This window comes from Zeus faber (genome assembly GCF_960531495.2).
Source record: "Zeus faber genome assembly, chromosome: 16".
Lineage (NCBI taxonomy): Eukaryota > Metazoa > Chordata > Actinopteri > Zeiformes > Zeidae > Zeus > Zeus faber.
The window spans coordinates 25878178-25900112 of NC_137202.1; the positions used below are offsets into that span (position 1 = coordinate 25878178).

At 41.8% G+C, this 21935-nt stretch overlaps 2 protein-coding genes across 2 annotated transcripts in view; one reads left to right on the forward strand and one right to left on the reverse strand.

Moving 5' to 3' along the window:
- heatr5b (HEAT repeat containing 5B) overlaps positions 1-13568 on the reverse strand; it is a gene marked incomplete at its 5' end in the record, with an annotated part of 33209 nt that extends 19641 nt beyond the window's left edge. Inside the window, 14 exons of the mRNA XM_080016711.1 lie at positions 557-720; positions 843-952; positions 1503-1602; positions 1721-1873; positions 2171-2282; positions 3353-3603; positions 4022-4177; positions 9382-9631; positions 9704-9861; positions 10696-10867; positions 10959-11108; positions 11627-11735; positions 13134-13345; positions 13443-13568. Of these exons, the coding sequence (XP_079872837.1) occupies positions 557-720; positions 843-952; positions 1503-1602; positions 1721-1873; positions 2171-2282; positions 3353-3603; positions 4022-4177; positions 9382-9631; positions 9704-9861; positions 10696-10867; positions 10959-11108; positions 11627-11735; positions 13134-13345; positions 13443-13568 (2223 nt within the window). The remainder of the gene's footprint in view (positions 1-556; positions 721-842; positions 953-1502; positions 1603-1720; positions 1874-2170; positions 2283-3352; positions 3604-4021; positions 4178-9381; positions 9632-9703; positions 9862-10695; positions 10868-10958; positions 11109-11626; positions 11736-13133; positions 13346-13442) is intronic.
- A 798-nt stretch (positions 13569-14366) lies between these two features.
- On the forward strand, positions 14367-16930 carry gpatch11 (G patch domain containing 11). Its single transcript, XM_080016745.1, has 8 exons — positions 14367-14508; positions 15062-15288; positions 15371-15412; positions 15527-15647; positions 15781-15871; positions 16072-16191; positions 16518-16599; positions 16676-16930. The coding sequence occupies exons 1-8, from the start codon at positions 14459-14461 to the stop codon at positions 16729-16731; spliced, it is 789 nt and encodes a 262-aa protein (XP_079872871.1). The 5' UTR covers positions 14367-14458; the 3' UTR covers positions 16732-16930.
- The last annotated feature ends 5005 nt before the right edge of the window (positions 16931-21935 follow it).

Sequence of the window (21935 nt, forward strand, 5' to 3'; positions counted from 1 at the left end):
TTTCAACTGATTTTCACATGTCACAGTTGACGGGGGAATTGTCAGATGCTAAAAGAGAAAATTAAAAATTTAAAAATAAAAATAAACGACGGCGACGCCAAGATTGAATCTCAGGAGACCGATTGCGAGGTTCTAAATTGTTAAAAAACCAAAACAAGTTCAGTAACTAGTACCATCAACTGATTTGAGCTATGTTTTTTAATATTATTGTTTTATTGTTATTGATGGTAATGACGACGATAATGTGAAAGAAATCCCAAGTCATTGTGTTGTTTATTTGCATTTTTGTATGTTTCACTGATGGGGATTGACCTTCATTTAAAGAGGCAACAGTGATTCATTCTGAATGAAAAAACACAATAAAGCCCAGGTGGCTTCATTGCATTCGATGCATAACGAATCTTCACGCCCACCCCAAAATGGAAATAGATAGATGGATGGATGGATAGATGGATGGATGGATGGATGGATGGATGGATGAATGAATAAATAAACATACAAACAAATAAATACATAAATAAATAGATAAATAAATACATAAATAAATAACAATTACCTGATCCTCTATGGACTTGTGGTCTGTTTCTTGCAGCCAGGATCCCATGAGAACGCTGTCGTCATAGTGACAAAGGGAGCGGAGCAAGGAGGTGGTGGTGTTGGCCGAGTTGTCAGTAAGGGTGAACTCAGCCACCAGCTCCCTCAGCAGGGCGTTGAAGCTGCCTGTGAAATAAAAAATATATATATTTTTAAAGATAAATAAATCAGACACACACCGTGCACAGCCATCTCCACGTTGCCGCAGTCGCTAGGAGCCCAGCAGAACACCGGCGCCGCCGCCTTACCTTCGTACGTCTTGGGAGGCAGGAGGGCCAGGATGTCGTAAAGCCGCAGCCTCACCATGGCCGCGCTGGCCTTCAGGTGAGCGCCGTGCACCTTGATAATGGCGGGGACGCTACGGGATAAAGAAATTATATAATGGGGTTTTGTTTTTGCTTTGACTACTCTTATCAGAAAGTTCAAAAAAATTGATGGAAAATTTAAAGTGACGCGCCAGGTTTTTTTGGGGGAAATTCACTTTTTGTCCATCTTGGCCAGATTCAGACGAGACGGTCAACACCAACTGATTTCATCCCTGCGTGTCCAGAAACAACATGGTGGTGATGGGCTGCATTCTGATAGTATTGGCTCAGTGAAAGGTTGTAGAGGCTCCAGTGAAATTAGGGTAATCTATGTTTACTCATCATAAAATACATAAGATGTAATGTTTGCACAGTCAGTGTGCAGTGTGTCGCTATGTTGGTACTAGACACGCAGGGATGAAGTCGGTGGACTCTCGGTAACAGACAAATAGACAAAAGCGAATTTCCCCAAAAAGCTTAGTTCAGGAAAGGCTGGAAAAAAAAAAAAAAAAAAAAAAAAAAAAAAAGAAAATCACTTCAAATCATGGTTACAGTTTTTTTTGTAATCAGGCTTCACGGGATAAACCCATCGAGTAAACTCACTGGGACATCATGGTCATGGCGCATTCAATGGGGGTCATCAGTCTGCGGATCACGTCTTCCGTTAACAATTCTGGACAGTGGGCCACAAAACTGCGCATGGCTAGACAACAACAAAAAAAAAAGAAAAAAAAGAAGAATTCTCGTCATCAGTGAGTTTGAAGACTTGACAGAACACGATGGGGGGAGGGGGGTGTGCTGTGAGGGATTGGTGGGCTTACCGCACAGGGCCCCTGCCCGGCCCTCCAGGGTGACCTGCCAGGTGAAAGAGTCTCCTCTGGCCTTCTCTGCCTCCAGCTCCTTCTGGGAGCGAGGGAACACGTTCCTCCACAGCAGCAGCATTTTGGGGAGGTGGTAGCGCACCAGGGAGGGACCTGGGAAGGATCAAGCCACCAATCAGAACGCTGTGTAGACGACAGTATTATCTGAGCACACGGACAGGATTGTTCATTTTTCTAACGGGTCCTTTTTAAAATGTATGTTCCCATCATTTACAGTTCATAGCATGGCCTAGATTGACGCTTTACGAGTGAGAAGCGTACTGCTCTGCTGCAGCTTCTCACTGTGCTTAAATGCAGTTGAACGGGGAAAACCTTTGAGCCTTAAAAAAACAAAACAATGATGTGAGTATTGAAATGTGAGGCAATTAAAACAAGATAAAGGAATCTCACCTAGAGTCATGAGGGCCCCCAGCAAGAGCCATCCAGCCTGTGTGCGCTGCAGGGACAGCCGGCTATTCTGGGCCGCGGTCCTCAGGAGGTCCTCAGCTATACTCACAACCAACTGATGGAGACCACACAACCAGTTTCACGTATTCATTTTATGAATCATATTGTAAGTTAGTCGCGTTGGATATTCAAATGTAATTTGCGGTGAGGTTTTAATCGTTATAGGCTCTGTTCATTAGCTCCATGTGCCTATCGAGATGAAGTGTATGCACATAAAGGCTGCAGGTAAAAAGTGGAGCACAGAAAATGTTGATTTGCTGACGATAGCTCAACATTATTGGAGTTTAAATATTTCCTAATGTTATCATCATCTCCTGGTTACGGTAACAAATATTTTTGGTCAAAGTGACTCAATTTCGCTGCGTTTTCTATGACTTAATTCCGTGAAAGCGACGGTGCTTCCTCATTTTCAAATGGAATTAAAATACGAAATACAAAATGCAAAAAATTAAACAAAACTAAAAACAAATAAGGCATATTGAAATGTTTATTCATGGCAGAATTTAAATAAACTACTTGGACTGATTTAGGAGAGAGTTTTCAGGTAAAACGTGGGAAAAGACCTGTTTGAGTTGAACGCATTCGAGGACAATGACAACATACTGTGTATATATATATATATATATATATATATATATATATATATATATATATATATATATATACATATATACACATATATATATATATATATATACATATATATATGAGATATATATATATATCTCAATGTCATCTAACATTATAAATGTCTATTTATGCTTGACTTAATTTACATTTCCCTCATTTAATTTGTCAAAAAAAAAGTGAGTCTTGAATCATTTTTATTACGTTATGATTTGAATAACACAACTAGGGGTAATATAACTTTTCAAGCACTTTGATTCAAAAGGGGCTATTTTCAAGGTATTTCAGTACCTAAATGTCTGAGGGCGAAATTCAAGCACTTCAAGGAACTGGTAAGAACCTTGGTGTATATACACATACACATACAGACACACACACACACATACAGACACACACACACACACACACACACACACACACACACACACACACACACACACACACACACACACACACACACACACACACACACACACACACACACACACACACACACACCTTTCCCTTGGAGTGGGGGATCCCCAGTGGACACTGGTGCACGCCTCCCAGCAAGGCAGCCATGGCGAAGCTGTATCCGCTCACCGCCTCGGGGGAGCTCTTCAGGTTGTTGATGCGCTCGGCGCAGCGGTCCAGCAGCGGGGTCAGCTGGTAGGGCAGTGCCACAGCCACGCAGCGTAGGCACCAGGCTGCCGCCAGGCGTGCCGCCATGCTGGGGTGGAGCAGCACAGAGGTCACCGTTTCCAAGAGTCCTGAGGGGGAGATGACGGGCGGGGTAAGGTTTACCACAGTCCCAGCGAGAAAGAAAGAGAGAAATAGTGCGAGAAAGATTCCAAGGTCCTGAATATATATTTTTTTATATTATGACGCTTACAGCTATACGGAAAAACTTAATTTGCTGTTATTGTTTTTTATAACTTTATTTTTTTATTTCTCAGCAGTTCAATAAAAAAATAGTGCTATAAAAAAGTTTTTGGATATGTTTGTGTGTGTGTCCGTCTGTATGTGTTAGTGTGCGTGCGTGCGTGTGTGTGTGTGATTGTTCAAACTATTCAAAGACTCTTGAAACGCCAACCGTTTGTGATTTCGAAAATGTAAAGAGCTACACCCCATTTTCTAACGATACAAAAATACAGATGCGATACCTGGTTGTATTTCATTGCGTCTCACCTATTGAGGGCTCCTGGATGAGTGGGGAGGCCGTAGCACTCAGGCTCTGAACCAGGCTGCCCAGCTCTTTGAGAGCGCACACCATGACATGTTGACTGGCAGAGACGTCCGCCGCACCAGCTTTGTTCTCGCCGCTGGTGTCGCTCACTACCGCCTCTGTCGGCGCGTGACGGGGGGGAAAGGGTAAGACTTATAAGCGCGAGCTAAAACAAGAATGGAATGCACTGATGGTGTCGTTGCAAATGGGACAGAGCGTGGATGCATAAGGAGGCCGGCATCCAGTCGAAATTTCTTTTTGGGGGTTATTTCAAAATCAAAGTCAAACAAATAATGTCTCTGCTGGATTGCGTGTGTGAATTTGCGGAAACACATTTCCGCCAGTAACTTCCCTTCAGTAAGTTATAAAAGAGTTACATAGCATTAATTTGGCTTCTCCAATCTCCAATTTATGGTGAAATAATAGATGAATGACCTAATATTCCAGATTCCATAATAATGCTATAAAAGACTCCAGATTGGCATGTATTATTTAAAAAATAAAAAATACTTTTATAGATTATAGAATATAAATGCAGAACCAAGAGAACTGGGCCCTTCTCTCAGGTATCTTTCTGAGTGGAGTGTCTCCTCCAGTTTTCTGCCACCTCAATACATGCAGGTTAGGGGAACAGGAGACTTCTTAATTGGCCTTGGGTGTGAAAGTATGTGAAAATTATGGGCAATTTAATTTTCATAAATGTATGTAATTTGTGCGATTGTGGAATCCCGGATGGGCCGGTTCACAATGTATGTAATTAGGGCTGTTTTGGGAATGTTATAAAACAGATGCCTGAATATATTTAATGCCTGGCCACCTTAGCATCCAATATACTGTTGTCTGCCCAGCATCTTCACAACCAAAATCCTTCAGAACACACACTGACACACCATTCCTCAGTCCCCAAAACAGACCTCTGAGAATTTTTTTCCCGTTCACACATGGTAAAGATGTAAAGCCATTGCTGTATTTAAGAATTTACATTAACTGCTATATATATATATATATATATATATATATATATATATTTGTATTTTGATCAGCCACAACATTAAAACCACCTCTAATAGCCACTAATATTGTGTAGCTCCCCCTGGTGCCGCCAAAACAGTGATTAATCAGACCAGGCCGCCTTCTTCCATTGCTCCTTGGTCCAGTTCTGATGCTCACGTGCCCTTTGTAGGTGCTTTCAGTGGTGGACAGGGGTCAGCATGGTCACTCTGACCGGTCTGCAGCTAAACAGCCCCATAACCAGCAAGCTGTGCACTGTGGGTTCTGACACCTTTCTATCATAGCAGCATTAACTTTTTCAGCAATTTGTGCTATAGTAGCTCTTCTGTGGGATCGGACCAGACGGGATAGACTTCGCTCCCCACGTGCATCAATTAACCCATGGGCGCCCATGACCCTGTCGCCGGTTCACCAGTTGTCCTTCCTTGGACCACTTTTGGTAGGTACTAACCACTACATACCGTGAACACACCACAAGACCTAACGTTTTGGAAATGCATTGACCCAGTCGTCTAGACATCTGTCCTTGTCAAAGTGGTTCAGATCATCAAATCATCAACTTCAACAACTGACTGTTCAAATGCTGCCTAATATATCCCACCCCTTGACAGGTGCCACTGGAACAAGATGATCAATCTAAAGCTGCTTTAACACATGCACTCCGGACAATGTCCGGATATTATAGCCTTGTCCGGTTGCCCTTTCACACATGTAGCAACAAAACAGAGATTGTCCGTGTCAGACGCGTTTACACTACCTGGAAATAATCTGTTTGGTTTAGCGGAGGCAGAGCCTGGGTGGAGCATGCAGGAGGCAGAAGGTGACCCAGTGACGCAATGACACTGCAGAGATTTACAGCACACCCAAGATAGCGGACGATGTTACAGTCGTGCTTTGCCCAATCAGTAGTTGGGCATAGCATTGCGTTGCGTTTTTTGCGTTGATACACTAATAATAACGGAAGCAGAAAGGAGTACGCAGCAGCTATGCTCTGTGCACAAAGATCCACAATAACTGTCGCATAATAGAGATGTCCTCAAGGCGCAACACGCCCATTCGCTCGCTGTGAATAATCTGGACAATCACCTGCTCTGTTCACACATACCACTCAGTTGGACATTATCTGGACTTTGTACTAGGGTGCTGGCTGGGTAAAGTCCGGGTCAAACGATTCAGACATTTGCGCTGACACATACAGCTTATCTGGGTAATATCCGGATAATTTCCGGGCTGCAGTGCATGTGTGAAAGCCGCTTTATACACTTCACCTGTCAGTGGTTTTAATGATGTGGCTCTTTCGTGTATACAGTATATACAGTGGCTTTAGAAAGGATTCAGACCATTCACTTTTTGCACACTTTATTGTGTCGTATATTTAATTTTAAATGGCTAAAATTGCCGTTTTTGCCAGTCAACATCATAATTGTGTTGTGGGGATGGTAGCTCAGGCGGTAGAGCTGGTGGTCTAGTGATCTAAAGGTTGCTGGTTCGATCCCAGGCTCCTCCTGCTAGCATGCTGTAGTGTCCTTGAGCAAGTCACTTAACCCCTTATTGCTCCTGATGGCTGTGTCCATCGGTGATTGAACAATTGTAAGTCGCTTTGGATAAAAGCGTCTGCTAAATGCAATGTAATGTAATGTAATGTAATAATAACAAATGGAAAACATGTTCTAGAGATTTTTAAAATCTGTCATTTACAAAAGTATTCAGAGCCTTTATTCAGTACTTTGTAGAAGCCCCTTTGGCACCAATTAAAGCTTCGAGTCTTCTTGGCTAAGTCTCTCCAAGCTTTGCACACCTGAATTTGGGAAGTTTATCCCATTCTTCCTGGCAGATCCTCTCAAGCTCTGTCAGAATTGATGGGAAGCATCTGTGAACTGCCATCTTCAGATCTCTCCACAGATGTTCTATGGGGTTTAACTCTAGGCTTTGGCTGGGCCTCTCAAGGACAGTCAGAGACTTGTCCCGAAGCCACTCCAGGGTTGTCTTGACTGTATGCTTTGGGTCATTATCGTGCTGAAAGGTGAACCGTCTGAGGTCGCGTACCATCCGGAGCAGGTTTTCTTCAAGGACCTCTCTGTATTTGGGTGCATTCATCCTTCCCTCAATTCTGACCAGTCTTCCTGTCCCTGCTGCTGATATACACCCCCATAGTATGACGTTGCCACCACCATGCTTCACCGTAGGGATGGTATAAGCCCAGTGATGAGCAGTGCCTTATGTTCGCCATACATAGAAGTTGGAGTTCTGCCCAAAGAGTTCAATATTTGTCTCATGAGACCAAAGAATCCTTTTCCTTGTGCTCTCAGAGTCCTTTAAATGCCATTCGGAAAACTCCAAGTGGGCTGTCATATGTGCTTCACTCAAGAGTGGCTCTCGTCTAGCCACGCTAACATAAAGGCCAGATTGATGGAGTGCTGCTGAGATTGCTAAGCCTTCCGTCAGATTCTCCCATCTCTGCAGAGGACTTCCACAGCTCACTTAGAGCTGGGTTCCTGGTCACCTCCCTGACCAAGGCTCCTCTCGCCCGGTTACGCTATTCTGACGCCCAACTCTTGGAAGAGTCCTGGTGGTTCCAAACTACTTCCATTTCACAATTATTGAGGCCACTGTGCTCCTGGGAACACTCAAAGCTTTATAAACGGTTTTATATCTTTGCTCTGATCTATGCCTCGCCACAATGTTATCGCAGAGGTCTACAGAAAGTTCCTTGAACTTCACGACTTGGTTTTTGTCTTGACATGCAGTGTGAATTGAGGGACCTTATATCAGGTGTGTGCCTTTCTATAGCATGTCCGATCATTTCAATTTGCCACAGGTGAATAATTAAAGCAACCATGATGCACTTGACCATAATTTGTGTGCCACAGCAAAGGTCTAAATGTGTAAATGACAGATTTCAGTTTTTGATTTAATAAGTTTGCAAAAGATTCTAAAAACATGTTTTCACTTCGTCATTATGGGTTATTGAGTGTAGCTTGATGTGCAAAAATGTCAATTTTATCCATTTAAAATGATATCTACAACATTATAAAGTGTGCAAAAAGTGAAGGGGTCTGAATACTTTCTGAAGCCTGTATATTTAATTGTAATTATATTTAATAAAGAATCATCAAAAAGAATACCCAAGAGTTCAAACGGACGTCGACATATCTTGAATGTGGCACAGAAAAGCTTGATTTAAAAGCTTTATTTTCTTGAGAAAATAAATCAAGAAATTAGACACTTCGGCTCTCAGGGAAAGAGTCAAGTGAATTTACGTTGTATCACGGCTTCCCAGAATGTGGCGGGAACTTTTTAAAGTGTTGATCGCACTGGGGATCAAATATATGACTTATCGTTTGAAATTACAGAGACTTAGTGCCTTTCCAATTCCAATCGGTCTAAAAGAGGTAATGGTGTGGTGGATCTAATACTGTGCCAACATCAAGAACTGAAAATAAATAAATGCAGTTTCCCCACAATCAGTTTTCACAAATTGGGATTTCTAAAAAAAGATTTCAAAGCAAAATCACAGAGTAAGAATCATCTTTTTATGATGATCATAATGATTAGGAAATGATTGAAGTGATGAAAAGAAAACTGAATTTGCATGATGCTGTTAGCAAAATAAATGACATAAGACTGACTGCAAATGTTTTGACTCGTTGCCAAGCGGTGAAATAGATAAATAGATTGAGATCGGCATGACAGATAGTGTATCATTATAATAACTATAACAACTATATCATGATATCAGACGAGATATTGTCTGGGATTTTGGTTATATTGTGATATAGTTAAAATGTTGTCTTTAAGGCTGACTGACAGGATCTGCCTGGTCATAAAATCAACATTACTAATCACTCTTGCATTCAAATATCTTATGAAAGCACTGATACTCATCCCTAAAAAACTGTCAAATAATCAATATCCAGCTATTCTTCAAAACTATCGTGATATTTGTGTCAATATCACCCGGGGCTATTTCAGAGTTTTAAATGCATTAGTAGGATGGAGGTGAACAGGCAACTAGCGGCGTATGTAAATCCTGTCAAAATCTAGCACTGTCAACTAGTGTTATCATAGTTACGACACAAATATACCGCCTGATTAAAAGTAGAGCTTTGGAAGTGGAAAGAGGGTGAAAGCGAATCAAATGGTCAAGACATAAAGATGGAAAGACCCAACTCCACACCGACACCAAGCAAATCATGCCAAAAACGACCGAAAGAAATGTGGTGATTGAAAAAAAAAAAAAAAGAGGTAATAACAGATGAGTACTTACTCTGTAATGCTCTGAACCGTGATATTTCCCCCCCTTCCTCCTTACCCACAGCCCTCATCTGCTTGCTGATGGCCTGGCAGATCTCCTTGCCTGCCGCGATCTGTGCCTTCTCCCCCAGCAAGCCCCCGAGGGTGGCACGCAGCATGAAGGAGACGCAGCGCCGCGAATAGACGGCCTCCACGTGCGTCTGCGTGGCCCGCGGGTGGGACACCAGGTCCAGGACGTGGGACAGGAAGGTGGCAAAGTTGCGCTCCAGCCAGTGGCCGCCGAGCGAAGTCACGAACACCACGTAGGCCTGCGGCGGAGACGGCAAAGGTCGTCATCGAGCCGCGCCGCGCTAGAAAAGCAGGTGCGGAGAGTTTCTTACCTGCGTGATCCCCACCCGCACCTCCCTGCTGACGGAGGCGCCGCCCTTCAGCATCTCACCACCACTCTTCAGGAAGCCCGAGCCCCCGCGCAGGAAGCCCGTAGCCATCAGCTCGAGGACCTCCTCTAGGGTGGCCCGCTTCACGTTCTGGCGCATCACTGCAGACAGTGATGATTTCACACGATCTTAAATGGACGAGCCACTGGCAAAACTATTCACAAATTAGCGGAAAATGGAGCTTAAAGAGCCTTTGAGCCCGGGAAGTTTCGGTTTCTGCCGCCTGCTCTTCTTTTGTGAAAATTACTCATAAAGTGTTTGGCAGGGTTCATTCTGGCATTACAAAATGAAACTAAAAGACTTTCAAGTACTCATTTTGAGCACTATTTTTCCATTTTCAAGGACTTCACACAAAACAAATGTCATAAATTTTCAATGCGATCTTTATTTATTAAAATATAATCTTAATCTCATTGTCTATTATTTATATTAGTAATGACACTCATATTAAGTCACAATCTGAATAACAAAACAAGGGGGAATTATCACTATTTTCAATGATTGCAGGGTTTTGTTTTTTTCCGCACTGCCGCACAAAAGCCATATTCAAGGTATTGCAGTTCTTAAATTTCTGAGGACTAAATTCAAGCACTTCAAGCACCTCAAGGACCCAGAAAGAACACTGGGGTGGGGTTAGCGGGATGGGCGCTGCGCTGAGATAGTAGAACACAGCATTTGAATGGTCGAGTGGGCATTACTCTGCACCACTGTGGCTGTTACCTAATAAATCCAACCAATAAGGATCTTTGCATTGTGAACCTTCAGGATTCAATGCTCTGTCATATGGCTCCCTTCTCAGACCAGTTCTTGTTTTTGGCGGAATTCGCTGAAACCATGGAAACGGTGATGACAAACCTCTCAGATTTCACGTTTCGCGTGATTTTGAGAAAAGGCCGCCTTTCAGGTCAATTCTGGACCACATAAGAAACTCTTACCTGCTGCTTGTTTGGGCATCAACGCTGTGGCCATGACCGTCCCCAGCAAATTCGACACCGCTACCCGGACCCCGTAGTTGGAGCCTTCGAGAGCCTTGAAGCACAGCGTGGCCACATTTTCCAGCTCTGTGGTCCACATGAACACTGCTTCATTCTGCAGCTCCAGCAGGCACTGCTCGGAAGGAAAAGAAAATCATTATTATTTTTTTTTAACTAATTAGCATGCACGACTGGAAAAGCATTACACATTATCAGTCACTGACCTTGGCGACAGCACAGCGGACTGCCATTGACCTGTCTGTGAGCAGTGAGCGGGCGTTTTTGTAGATATCTCTGTGGCATGAAGCGGCAGCCCCGCCCAGGCCGCTTAGCACCTTCTGCAGACTGAGAAGGATCTCCCCCCGACCCTGGGACTGGAGCGACAGCGAGGGGAGAGAGTGCGTGGGTGCAAACAACACAAGAGGGGCAATGGAAGAGGATTAAATTAGATAGATAGATAGATAGATAGATAGATAGATAGATAGATAGATAGATAGATAGATAGATAGATAAATTAACCTATAATTAACTACAAGGTAGAGAATTTTTTTTCAATATACAATAAGCTAAGCATAACAATAAAATAATAACAATAAAAGAAAATAAATCCTAAGAATGAACACTGAATCATAGAACATATACAAATAGCCTAATAATCACAAATAATTATATGGAAACCTAAAAAAATCTACCAACACAATAAAATACAACCAACAGAACAATAGAAAAAACTATTTTACTACTACTACTAAATTAACAGCCTAAAAATAAGCAATCACCACTGAAATTCAGCAATATACAATAGACAATAGACATATACATAATCTAAACAATTTACAAGAAACAATAGTAATAAACCGTCTGGGGAAACACTGCTTTATTCAAGTCATACCTCTGCACTTTTTAATGCCTTTAAGAGATTGTTTATGGTATCTGGGAAGGAGCTTCCCAGCATTCGGCCCATCTTCTCATAAAAAGCCCCCACACATGCCACTGCCGCGCTGCAAGAGAGACATCATTTGTTTAAATACCAAAACGTTTTACAGTTACTAGTAGTCAGTACATTAGTACTGTTTTTTAAAAATTTATATTTATAATTTATACCTTATCCAATCATTTATCCTGTGCATAGTATTGCACTTCTATATTCTGTATATTTTTATATACTATTTTCTGTTTTTTGGCTATTGTAATATATTTGACAATTTTTTTAAAATTATTATTATTTTCAAACTGTTACTGTTTAAGTGTCTGTGGAGAAAGGCACCAAACCTCAGCAGGACAAATTCCTAGTATATGTAAATGTAATTTTTTTTTACAGATTCTGATTCCAAAACATTTGAATTACAACCCATTTGCATTGCATATTGAAAATTGTCACTGTTATTTAAAGAGCAGCATCACAATGGCAACATAAACAATAAAACACTGAAAAAAAAAGATAAACAGAGGAAGGGATGGACTGTCAACTTATAGTATATACTGGTGCAGTATATACTGTAGTATTACACACATCAGTATAGTGAAGACTGCTATGTGATAATTAAAAAAAAAAAATAATATATATATATATATATATATATATATATATATATATATATATATATATATATATATATATATATATATATATCTTATAGCTGAGCTATGACTGATGTCATCTCAACTGCTGCTTGGGTTCATTATGCTTGCAAGATACACTATTATAATCCCCCCCTTAAACACAAGCATCATTCTACGGATTAACATTTGGCTTAACTACTAATGCCTCTGAGTGTGGGCATATACCCACAATCCCCAATACGTTTACAATACGCAAATCTACACACTATTAAAGATAGTAGATTCTACAACATTCTGCAATTTCTGCCACTGCTGCTGCTCTAGCTCTGTGTGTGTGTGTGTGTGTGTGTGTGTGTGTGTATATATATATATATATATATATATATATATATATATATATATATATATATAGATGACATTAGTTAAAGAATAATGTTAAGTACAGTGATATGGTGTAGTTGACAATCATATGATGAGTAAAGTATCTATCTATCCATCCATCCATCTATCTATCTGATACAGTCCTGCATTGTGTGAGTGATATTTTTGAATGATGTAATTCATCTGATTAGGACACAAGACACAAGGACACAGTTTTATTTCACATAATGAAATAAAACTGATTTATAATGCAATATCCGCAAAATTGCTTAAGACTGAAGCAAGGTGTCTTTTCAAAATTGAAAGACACTCACATAGACGTAATTTAGGCCAAGGAGTATTGAATACTGTGTTTTGCTGCAATTTTGCATATTGTAGTAATGGCTTTGTCGCTAGACACCGAAACAAGGTTTGTCTACAACAATGCACACAAATGTAATGAATGGGGAGCTCACAGCTTCGTTGGCAAGTATGCAGGCGTGTCTTCCTTGCTTTTGATGATGTCATTGCACTTGTCCAACGTCTGGAATACAGTGAAAGTGTCACCGATGCTGTAGAGGGCTGCAAGGTTTTTGGCAAGCAGTTTTCTCGTAGGGGGTCCTGGGGCGCTGCTTATCAGTCCCGTCAACTGTTCCACAAGCTTCTTCTGCTTCTCCTTCACATCCACCTGGCATTTGCGACACACAAACAAATCCTGTTAGCTGTGTGGCCCAACGTCACAGCCACTTGGCATATAATTACAAAGTGCGAATCTCTGAATTCACCTTATTTGCTGCCACGAGAACTTTATCCAGGAAGCGGAGCCATTCAAAGATGAAGACCGGCCTTTTTGCCTCGGTGATCTGGGCTAAAGCTTCCTCATTGAGCAGGAGACTATGAGCCAGCTCCATGGCGAAAGCAGCAATCAAAGGCACAAATGAATCCGCTTTGTGCTCAGACAGGCAATATATAAGGATGACACGGTCTCACCCCTGCAAACAGAGGATCAGGATAGAGGGTTAAAACGTCTCATCTCTCACACAAGTCACAACTTAGATATGAGGGGGGGGGGGTAGGTTTTTGGTCATTCATGATTTATTTGTCTGTCTTGCATTGCTCACTTATTACAGTAGATCCGTCAAACAAACGATAGCAAGGTGAGCGACAGCGTTGTGTACATTTTGGTTGACAGCTCCCTGCTGTGGAGGGTTTGGCAGGCGAGCTCGGTAGCAACCGAGCTAGCTCCCATATGGAACCGGCTCACTACGGACACCAACACTAATTCAACTTTAACATAAAGCATCAGATATTTTAATGATATTCAGAGGGACGAAACCAGACAAGTAACAAACATGGACCTAAAAAGCTGAAACGCAAGTAATTTGTTTACGCTACCTGTCCTTTGCTGGTCGGGGATGAATGACGACGTATCATTGGGCAACGCAGATGTTGCAATAAAATATGTCCGATGGGAAACAAACTAAATGAACGAAAACAACGACGATATTCGTCTTCGACGAAATATTAGGCTACAATAGTTTGGTAGACTACGTGCGTTTATTTCCATTAATATTTGATTGATCCGACGCGCTATTTGTCAGAACCGTGTACTACTAATGATAATTAATATCCAAACGGCGACACGGGAAGGGAAGCATCGCAGTCACGCAACTTGTTGCCCATCGGAAGGGTTTCTGGGCGAACCAAACATTAGCAGCGGCTCCCACCTGCAGCAAAGCGGAAGGAACAGATCAATTATCTGAAGTTGTTAGAATCTGTTATTTTTTTCTACAAAGACGGGATGTCGGACGAAGAAGAGGACTACATGTCTGATGCATTTCTCAGTAAATTGTATGGCGCTTATTGTTTAATTTTGGTTTGTTAAAGTAGCACCAAATGTTAGCTAGGGAGCTCTGATCTGTTTTTCTGTATATTACGCACTGTCTGGACCGGTTGTAGGTGTATTTAAGATTTTGGTGAAGGTAAAATATCCACCTCCGGTACATGCAGATGTCTTTAGAACCTGAAAATCTGAGTATGCTCCCAGTTTCTGCGATGAGGTACCTCATGCGTTTATTTCAGAATGAATATCAATTTAATGGGCCAAGTACATTCTCATACACAAGGGATTTGTTTAGGTAAGACTTGGTGCACTGCAGTGCATACTGACAAGTAAAGAATCAAAAAAGAATGCTTCACCGACAAAAACAGAAATACAACATACACAGAATGTACAAAATGTGACTATGCACCAGATAAAGATAAAGGCCAAAAAAATTACAATGGTGGCAGTAAGGATTACAAGTATTGACTGGGTATAAATGTGAATATAGTTAGATATTTCTGTACAATAATGTGTAAACAATAGTATGGAGTATATTTTCTTTGTTAATTTATCCATCAGACAAGATGTAAAGCCTGGGTTGCCGATGACTAAACCAGTGAAAGAAGCAATGAAGAGGGAGGCACTACACAAGCAGAAGAACATTGTAAACCGCCAGAAGACCTACAAGGAGCAGGAGACAGAAAGTAGAGAAGCAGCGTTACAGAACACCATCAGCAATGGGAACAAAGGATTTGCACTTCTACAGAAGATGGGTTACAAAGCTGGACAAGGCCTTGGAAAGGAGGGTACGTTTCCACAAGTGGCCTGAAATACAAATTTGTATTTATGTTTTTTGCTTGATGATGTTTATATCTCTTTCTCCATTAGGTGCAGGAAGAGTTGAACCAATCCCAGTTAACATCAAAACAGGTAGGCAATTTTGGTTTTAGTCCAGTCTATCTATTTCTCAAATTACAGGTATTTGCAATTTATTTATTTAAAGTATGTTTATGTGATAATGGGTCTGCGATGTGTGTTACTCAGACAGAGGTGGCATTGGAATGGAAGAGGTCAAGAAGAGAAAAGCCGAGGACGAACTTCAACAATATCGTCAGAAAGTACAAGCTAAGCAGCGGAATGAGACCAGATCTTTGGAAGATTTTAGGTGACGCTTGCGTCTGTCTTGTGAGATGGACTACACTCACTCATATATCTGACGACGTGCTCCTATTTTAGTCTACTCCTTTTGCTCCTATTCACATTTTGACCTAAGATCTTTTTTGTTTTTGTGATTTCAGGGTTAGGGTAAGAAGTGAGAGAGAAGAGAGAAAGATTGAAGGAGACCTCCGAAAGAGTCAGCGGGCCTGTGAACAGCTCGACAGTGGGAAGGTTTGAAAAGCGTATATAATAGCTTTGTACAAAAAAAAACATATCAATTTTGAAAACAACGCTTTCGGGGGGATTTCTCTGATTCTCTTGTTTAATGTATAATTTAAAAGTACACTTTTGCCTCATGTGTGTGTTAATCCCAGATGAAAAGAAATGGAACGTGTATGGAAACATTTTAATAAATTCTCATTTATTTCCAGAGCATCTCTGTCCCCCGAGAGGACTGGTATTGGCCAAAGCAAGAGGCTGATGAGGAAGAGGATGTTGACGAAAAGCAAGAGGAAGATGAAGATGTGGAGGAGGAAACGGTGGAATTAACAGTTAGTATTCAATAAATTGCGCTTTTTTTTTTTTTTTTTTTTAATAAAAAGAGTATGACTTCAACTTGTTATCTTCAAATTTCATAAGCTTATTGTTGCATTAATAACCAACGATGTTTGGTAGTAATATAAATAATACAAATGTACTACATTTGCACATGGGACAGTGGGGCGAAAAATCAGTGCAACGAGACTGTGGGCAAAACACGACAAGCATCATGTCGCATATGATGTGTAGCATAGTGTGTCACATCACTATGCCTATACTACGCATTTGGAACACAAATAGGATGTGTGATCGATATATACTTTCTTTTCTTTTGTAGCACTTTGATAAGCTGCAGATCTTGACATCGTATCTCAGAGGAGTCCATTTTTACTGCCTATGGTGTGGCACAACATATAATGGTAAGAGTGCGGATCCCATATTTGAGTTCTGTTTTGTTTATTGTCACCTCATAAATAATCACATTGGTTTTCACAGATGAAGAGGATCTATGCCTGAATTGTCCTGGGGACACGGCAGCAGACCACGAGTAGTGAAGTCAATGGAGACGATAGTGACCGTTTGACTTTCCTGTGATAGTGAGACATACAGTAACAGCAGACATTTTATTCCATTGAACATAATAACCTCTTCCTCATGTTTCTGTGAGGAGTTCCATTTTATTTGTATACACAATAACAGTTAGACTCACTACACCTTGTGTTATTTACCCCTTTTGGACAGACAAAGATTGCTGGATATCATTTAAATATTCTTTCCGAAATATGTTATTTTTTTATTAAATGTTTCAATGTTGTTTTTTTTCTGTTATTTGTTTGTTAGTACATCAGCACACATCTTGTGGTACACACCTTAAATCATACTCAATGCACTGTAGACTGTATCATTAGGTTGTGGCCAATTGGGTTTGTTATGATCACATCAGAACAACTGATCACTATTTGAGATCAGTTCAAGATAACACTTTATTAATCCCTGGGGGGGAGGTCCAGTGCTACAGCAGCAAAGTTGACAAAATATTGCAAGCGATGAAACAATAAAGTATTGTAATGAACAGGGCTCTGTCGAAGACCAAACAAACACACAACACAACTGAAAGTTACAGAAAAATAGATGTCTTAATTTCATAAGTAAGCTTAAAATTCGTGAGATGGATGGATACCAGCTGAATTACAGAGTCCCTAACGACACCTAACGTGAGTGTTTCTATCGACTGCCTTTAACAGCACAGCACTCTTAAAGGGGCAATAGACAACTTGTTTTGCTTTTACTTATTACGAAGTAAATGTTGATTGCACAGTGTAATGCCGATAGAATAATGACACCATCAGCATTTAAATTGGTTCCTTATATGCCTACATATCACTATGTATTCGGACTGCCACCAGGTACGAATTCCCAGAAAAATTATTGATTATTTTTTATTTTCAGCAGTGCACAGGAAGTGCATCAACCAATTCGCAATCACTCGCGGAAATGGCAGACGGTGGAGCAATCTACTCCCGGTAGATCATAAACCCGGGAATATAAAAACCACTCATTGAAATTGGTTGAGAAATGCAAACGTTACAGTGCTTTTTATCCAGAAGAAACGCAGCTCTCCTGTTTACTCGTGTCTGTTACAGGCCAGTCTTGCCCATTCCAATATGGCGGTGAAGGGCTACACAAAGTGTCCGGGTCACACTCCAAAAAGGGGCAGTGCAAGAAGTCCCCCACCACAGGGTAGTTTGGCCGCCCACCATAATCCTCCCAGTTCTCCCTCTCCAATTATTACAACCTAACACCAGACAGACAAGGGCAGTGCAGGGGTACCCAGACTACACATACGCGAAACAGGAATAAAATGATGAGGTTAAAACTTAACTTGCCCTGCTGGCGAGACCCTCCCGGGGGAGTGAGCCGGGGACTGGAGAGCAGAGGGGGACACACGCACTTTCAAAGTTCCCAGCCCTCTAACTAAAGGAGGCGACCAGCCTCCCCTCCTTACACTCAAACGTCTCGACATCGCCATCGCCAATGTCATGCCGAAAGTGATCCTCTGCCAAAAAGTGATCTCCGTCCGCAGGAGCACTCGCAGCCTGTTACAGCTGTATCTCCCGGTTTCTATCCGTCTACAGCTGCTTTTATCTGGATCTAACCGTCATAACGTGTAAATACACAACTTAACATTATGTCCGTGGTGACAACAAAGGGATGTGTTTGTGAAACTCTAACCTCTCTCGTAACAGAATAATCACAATTGTGAACAAGGAAGTGTTTGCCGATTATATGTGTCATGTGACATTTAGGTAATTATTGGCAATATTATAGTATTGTTTCCAATGTTTATTTGTATTTGCTATATCTAATATCCTTGTTTAGGTCTACATTTGGAAACTAGACTATTAGTAACACAATTTACAGATGGGTTTGATATAAAATAAAGACATTATTTATTTTGCTATTATACATATGCCTCTGCATTATCATTTTTCTGCTCTGTGCCCTAGATTATAACCAATTTAGTCCATTTTACCAGTTGAAATACCTTTAAAGTGCCAATACAACCCATAAAATGCAGTTTTCCACTTGTCAACAAGTGATTACAGCTCCTGCTTTGTGACTGAAAGTTAAATTATGCCTCAAAATGACTTGGTTTCATTCATGGGAGTTATATTTTAAAGATTATAGTCCACCAAGTCCTTTTTACCTGTTGAAATACCTTTGAAGGACCAATACAACCAGTAATGTGCAGTTACACTTGCCAAAAAAGTGATTACAGCTCCTACCTTGTCACTGCAAGGTAAATTATGCCTCAAAATGACTTGGTTTCATTCATGAGGATTCAATTTTCAAGATCATAGCCCACCATGTCCTTTTTATACCTGTTGACATGGTGTTTCCACTTGCCATAAAAGTGATTGCAGCGCCAACATTGTGACTGAAAGGTTGTTTAAGCCTTAAAATAACTTGATCTAAATTAATTTAAAAGACAAGAACTTGTGTGTGGACTGCCCAGAGGAGGACGTGGTGGATGGGCCAGAGAAGGAGGCGGTGATGGCTCAGAGGTGGACATGGTGGTGCTGAACTGCACAGAGGAGGAGGTTGTGAACGGCCCAGGGTAGGTTGTAGTGGATGGCCCAGAGTAGGATGTGATGGTGGTGGTGGATAGAGGTGGACATGGTGGTGGTGCACAGTCGGGAGGTGGACATGGTGGTGGTGTACAGTCCAGAGGTGGACATGGTGGTGGTGTACAGTCCAGAGGTGGACAGTCCAGAGGTGGACGTGGTGGTGGTGGACAGTCCAGAGGTGGACGTGGTTGTGGTGGTTGGCCCAGAGGTGGACATGCAACCATTACTATTACTATTGTATAACAATTTTACCATAATTTAGTGTTTTACTGTTGTCTAATTCAGATTGGCTGTGACATTTGCCCACAGCTGCGCCACAGGAGCTGCACCAGGAGGCCTCACACAAGCAGAAAGAAAGATTATTTGCAAAGCATGCCAGGGAAATCTCTACCACCCCACGACTACTGTGTACATTTAGATACACTGGTATATTGTATATAGTTGTATTTTGTTTTTATCATCGTGTTGTTGTGACTCTGTTTATTGAAATATCCTGTGTTGCACATATGACAAATGTCTGTACTGTACTTCCAAATATGTACTTTTAGGGAGATAAACTGTGCATGTCCGCTGAAAAAGGTAGAGGTCACATAAAGTGTTATTATCTTATAATGAGGTGAGTAGGTTGGTTTTATGGCTTAAAATATTCATTAACAAGGTCAAATTTAGATCAAGTTATTTTGATACATAACTTATCTTAAGCTGCAAGTTACTGGTTGCACTGGCCCTTCAAAGGTATTTCAACTGGTAAAAAGGACTTGGTGGACTATAATCTTTAAAATACAACCCTCATGAATGAAACCAAGTCATTTTGAGGCATAATTCACCTTTCAGTCAAAAGGTAAGAGCTTGAATCACTTTTTGACAAGTGGAAAACGGCATTTTATAGGTTTTATTGGCCCTTTAGTAGTATTTCAACTGGTCAAAAGGACTGAATTGGTTCTAATCTCGGGCACAGAGCAGGTTCAATAATGCAGAGGCAAGAGGATAATTGCAAAATAAATAATGTCTTTATTTTATATTGAACCCATCAGTAAATCATGTTAATTCTAGTCTAGTTTCCAAATATAGGCCTAAACAAGCATATTGGACATAGCAAATACATATAAACATCGGAAACAATACGATAATATTGCCCATATTCACCTAAATGTCGCATGACTGTAAACGGCAAACACTTCCTCGTTCACAATTGTGAGAGACGTTAAAGTTTCACAAACACATCCCTCTGCCGTCACCACGGACACACTGTTCTGTGTTTACACCTCAGGGCGGTCAGATCCGGGCAAAAGCGTCCGTAGACGGATGGAAACCGGGAGACGCAGCTGTGACGGGCTGCGCTCCCGCAAAGAGTGTGCGAGGGCCAGGGACACAGTCGGACACGGCTCCCCGGCAACAACGGAAGAACTCCCCCCCCGCCCCCCGTCTTTGAACCCGGGTCTCATACACAGTTTCACAGCCCCCCCCCCCCCAAAAAAAATGTTGTTCAGCTCTTGTGTTAAAGGTTCGGACACTCGGGGAAGGGCACGGTCCCGCGGCATCGCAACAGTTCCCTGTTCTCACACGTTATGACCTCGTTTTCACTCGCACCGCGCGTCGTCAAGTAAAAGTGACATTTTGAGCCACCCAGCGATTACAGGGCCCACGCTTGGAAAAGCACGCCCGCGTCGGGGCGTACGCGACGATCCCCGCCCGTTTTGAGCGGGTTCGCGTCTAAAGCCTCAAGGTGCCCGGCCCCCGGCCCCCGGCCCCCGGCGCCCGGCGCCCGGCGACCGGCGTCCGGCGTCCGGCGTCGCGGGGAAGGAGGCCACGCGTCACGTGGTCGAGGCCGCGCCCCTCCGGGAAGCGGCCACGCCGGGAAATCGAAACCGAGCGACCGACGGTGACGTCAATGGGCGACTCTCCATTCTTTTTGGAGAATCGGTTCTCGAGGAGCCACTCGGCCGAACGGACGAACGAATTAAGAGTCGTTCGGAACGACGGACGAGAGTCGGGGGTCGGTCCGCCTCTGCGCCGCGAACGGGGTTCTCACAAGAGCGGTTCGATCCCGTCCAAAGTATCCCGTACTGTTGTACACTGTGCGGTATTATCCCAAGCACTACCTCACTTTATTCACATGCCACTTTAATGCACATATCTGTGTATACATAATTGCCTATTCCATATACATAAGCATATTCCCTCTATCTATTCCATTTTATTTCATTTTATTTTTATTGTATTTTATTTTATTCTATAAGTATTCGACTTACTGTATTACGTTTTAGGAGTCAGTTAGTTGGGCTATCACAAATTTTTCCTAGGACGTATTGTGTGTTATCACCGGGTGCGTTGCATAACATTTCACTGCATATATGTATGAAAGTATGTATATGTATGAAAGTATGTATATGTATGAAAGTATGTATATGTATGTAAGTATGTATATGTATATGTATGAAAGTATGTATATGTATGAAAGTATGTATATGTACGTGACGAATACAAATCTTGAATCTTGAATCTTGAAATGAGACCCCTGCCCTGGTTTTCGGTTTGCGATTCGGGGATGGACTCTTTTGGGTTTTTTTGGGGGTTTTTTTTTTTTTCCGCGGGGCGACTCCTGATTCCCGACTCCCTCCTCCAGA

What these genes read in the sequence shown, in the direction of transcription:
- gpatch11 (XM_080016745.1), top strand. Translation starts at nt 14,459, where the DNA reads ATGTCGGACGAAGAAGAGGACTACATGTCTGATGCATTTCTCAGTAAA. An exon ending in CCCAGTTAACATCAAAACAG is followed by an intron (nt 15,413 to 15,526) that starts GTAGGCAATTTT and finishes TGTGTTACTCAG; the next exon opens with ACAGAGGTGGCATTGGAATG. An exon ending in AGATCTTTGGAAGATTTTAG is followed by an intron (nt 15,648 to 15,780) that starts GTGACGCTTGCG and finishes TTGTGATTTCAG; the next exon opens with GGTTAGGGTAAGAAGTGAGA.